General features: G+C 59.6%; 1 protein-coding gene across 1 annotated transcript in view; it reads left to right on the top strand.

Annotated features, from left to right (window-relative positions):
• The window catches only part of LOC119090850 (UDP-N-acetylglucosamine transporter), an 84,184-nt gene extending 83,397 nt beyond the window's left edge, over positions 1-787 (top strand). The window contains exon 8 of the mRNA XM_037213588.1: positions 666-787. Within this exon, the coding sequence (XP_037069483.1) occupies positions 666-787 (122 nt within the window). The remainder of the gene's footprint in view (positions 1-665) is intronic.
• Positions 788-2,203: the final 1,416 nt, after the last annotated feature.

Consider the following 2,203-nt stretch of genomic DNA (forward strand, 5'->3'; position numbering starts at 1 on the left):
ATCTCAAGGAGGAACTGCAATACGGTCAGTAGTAAGGAGAACTACTTCCCAGGGCACACGCTCGTCACGCTCTGACTGAGAGGGGCGGGACATCGAATGGGGCGGGACAGCCAAACGGGCGGAGCGGGGGTGGGGGCGGGTCGGCGCGCCGGCAGCCGTCTGTGTCGAGCTGCAACCGCTCGGGCCGCGAGGGCGGGGCCGGCGGAGGGTCAGCCGTCGCCCGCCGTGCGCTCCGATGTGGCTCTGCAGCGCAGCTGTCTTGCACAAGCGGCGTCTGGGTCTCACTCAGTGGGACATAGTTCAATGAAGACGGAGTCGTGCGGTAGGCTTCTAATGACGTGACAAAGATGTGAATAACGCAGCAAAAGATTGGAAGTCGACACGACACGCGTAACAGCTTTTTCAGGCATGCATTGTGCATTTTAAGATAAAACGCGCGCTGCTACTCCCGATCATTTAATAGCAATTTTGTTTCACACAGAAGAAATCTCCAACACGTGTAGAAAGTAAAGAGCCATTTGGTGAATCACAGGCGTAACCATGGGGCTGCCCAATGCGCGGGCCGTGACTAATGTGAGTCCGCCCCAGCCTATACTCTTCATGGTCATAATGGGCCCGGCAGCAGTTCGGCGCGGGCTGACATGGGTCTGACGAACGGCCCTCAGCGGCGCCGGGGCTCGGGGGGCGCCAGACGCGCCTGCACTGGTTTCTTGTGCTAGGCGGACCCACCAGCGCCGACGTGACCCAGGCCGGCACGGTCGACAACAAGGTGATGAAGGATCCATGATGCTAACGACCTCGCTGGCAGCACATGCTGTGGTGTAAGGCCGTCGGTGGAGGCACGCGCGGCGGGGCCAAGCCGGACCGGGGCGGGCGCGTACTCACGGGCGCTGGCGACGGCCGCCGTGCGGGCGGGCTCACCGCTTGACACGCGCGCCACCACTGGCCGACGCCTCTCCACGACGCCGGCGTTGCCAGCCACCACGTGCACGGAGCCGGACGCCACTGGCGCGCCGCGGGATCGATCCGCGTGCCAACGAGCGCGGCGCCCCGCCGGCAGCGGCGCCTGGCGGCCGGCGCGGCAGACGCGGCCGACGGCCGACGGCAGAGCCGCCTCGCGGCACCGTACTGAACTGCGCCGGGGGCGCCAGCTCCTTGGAGACGGTTGGACGCGTGCCACGGAACGCAGTCTGGCTGAGATCCGAAACCCGGCTGAGGCCGGTGGACATTGCGGCATGCATGCAGGTGCCAAGCCGGCCCACGCCGCCGCGTCAGTCAGAGGCTGGTGCTGAGAATCAGCCAGCGGCAACTCGACCGCAGTCAGGCGACCGTGTCACTAAACTGCGTGCCATGTTAAAACTCCCAGCACCATTCGGCTCATAGAGGCGGGGAAGGGGGGGGGGGAGGAGCAGGCAAAATAATCCCATAATTCGGCTCGTTTGGGAGGCGGGACTCACGTCAGCACATCATGCAAAACTTGGCGGTGATACCGATCCGAGCGCCGTTCGATTCAACAATACACACGATTGAGTTGAAAGAACATTGCATAGTGACAGCTTTATTTGTTTGACGCTGGATCACCAGCCAAGGGGATACAAATCATCTTGGAATACGAAAGTCTCTCTTACACTCTAGAACCTCCAGAAAAGGATTGCATGGTAGGCATTTTGGCCCCAACGCGGCAGTACATCACTCGTTATTGTTTTCAACAAGAGTCACGTGGGAGTCCCGTAATTCAGTGCCGCACCAGCATTGTGGTTGAGTTCCTCTGGCTTAGACTAAAAGCCGGCTAATGGACGATAGACACTTAATTTCATGTGCACGGCCACAGGGATGTCAAAGTGGGCAGTTTATAAAGTCTACCGCCAAGCTTATTGTCATCAATCAATCAATCGATAAAGAGAGAGAGAGAGAGATACGAGAGAGAAGAGAGAGATGAGAGGAGAGAGAGAGGGGATGGAGGATGGAGATGAGAGAGAGAGGGAGGAGGAGAGGACGAGTGAGGAGGGAGAGAGAGAGAGAGGAGAGGAGAGGGGGGGGGGGGGGGGTTGGAGGAGAAGAGAGAGAAGAGCAGAGAGTGAGGAGAGAGAAGAGAGAGAGAAAAGAGAGAGGGAGAGCGAGGAGGAGAGAGATGTGAGAGAGATAGAGGAGAGAGAGAGAGTGGACGGAGGAGAGAGAGGAGAGTGAGGAGAGGAGAGAGAGA

Source organism: Pollicipes pollicipes, unplaced genomic scaffold (assembly GCF_011947565.3).
Source record: "Pollicipes pollicipes isolate AB1234 unplaced genomic scaffold, Ppol_2.1 Scaffold_3088;HRSCAF=3622_pilon_pilon_pilon, whole genome shotgun sequence".
Taxonomy (NCBI): domain Eukaryota; kingdom Metazoa; phylum Arthropoda; class Thecostraca; order Pollicipedomorpha; family Pollicipedidae; genus Pollicipes; species Pollicipes pollicipes.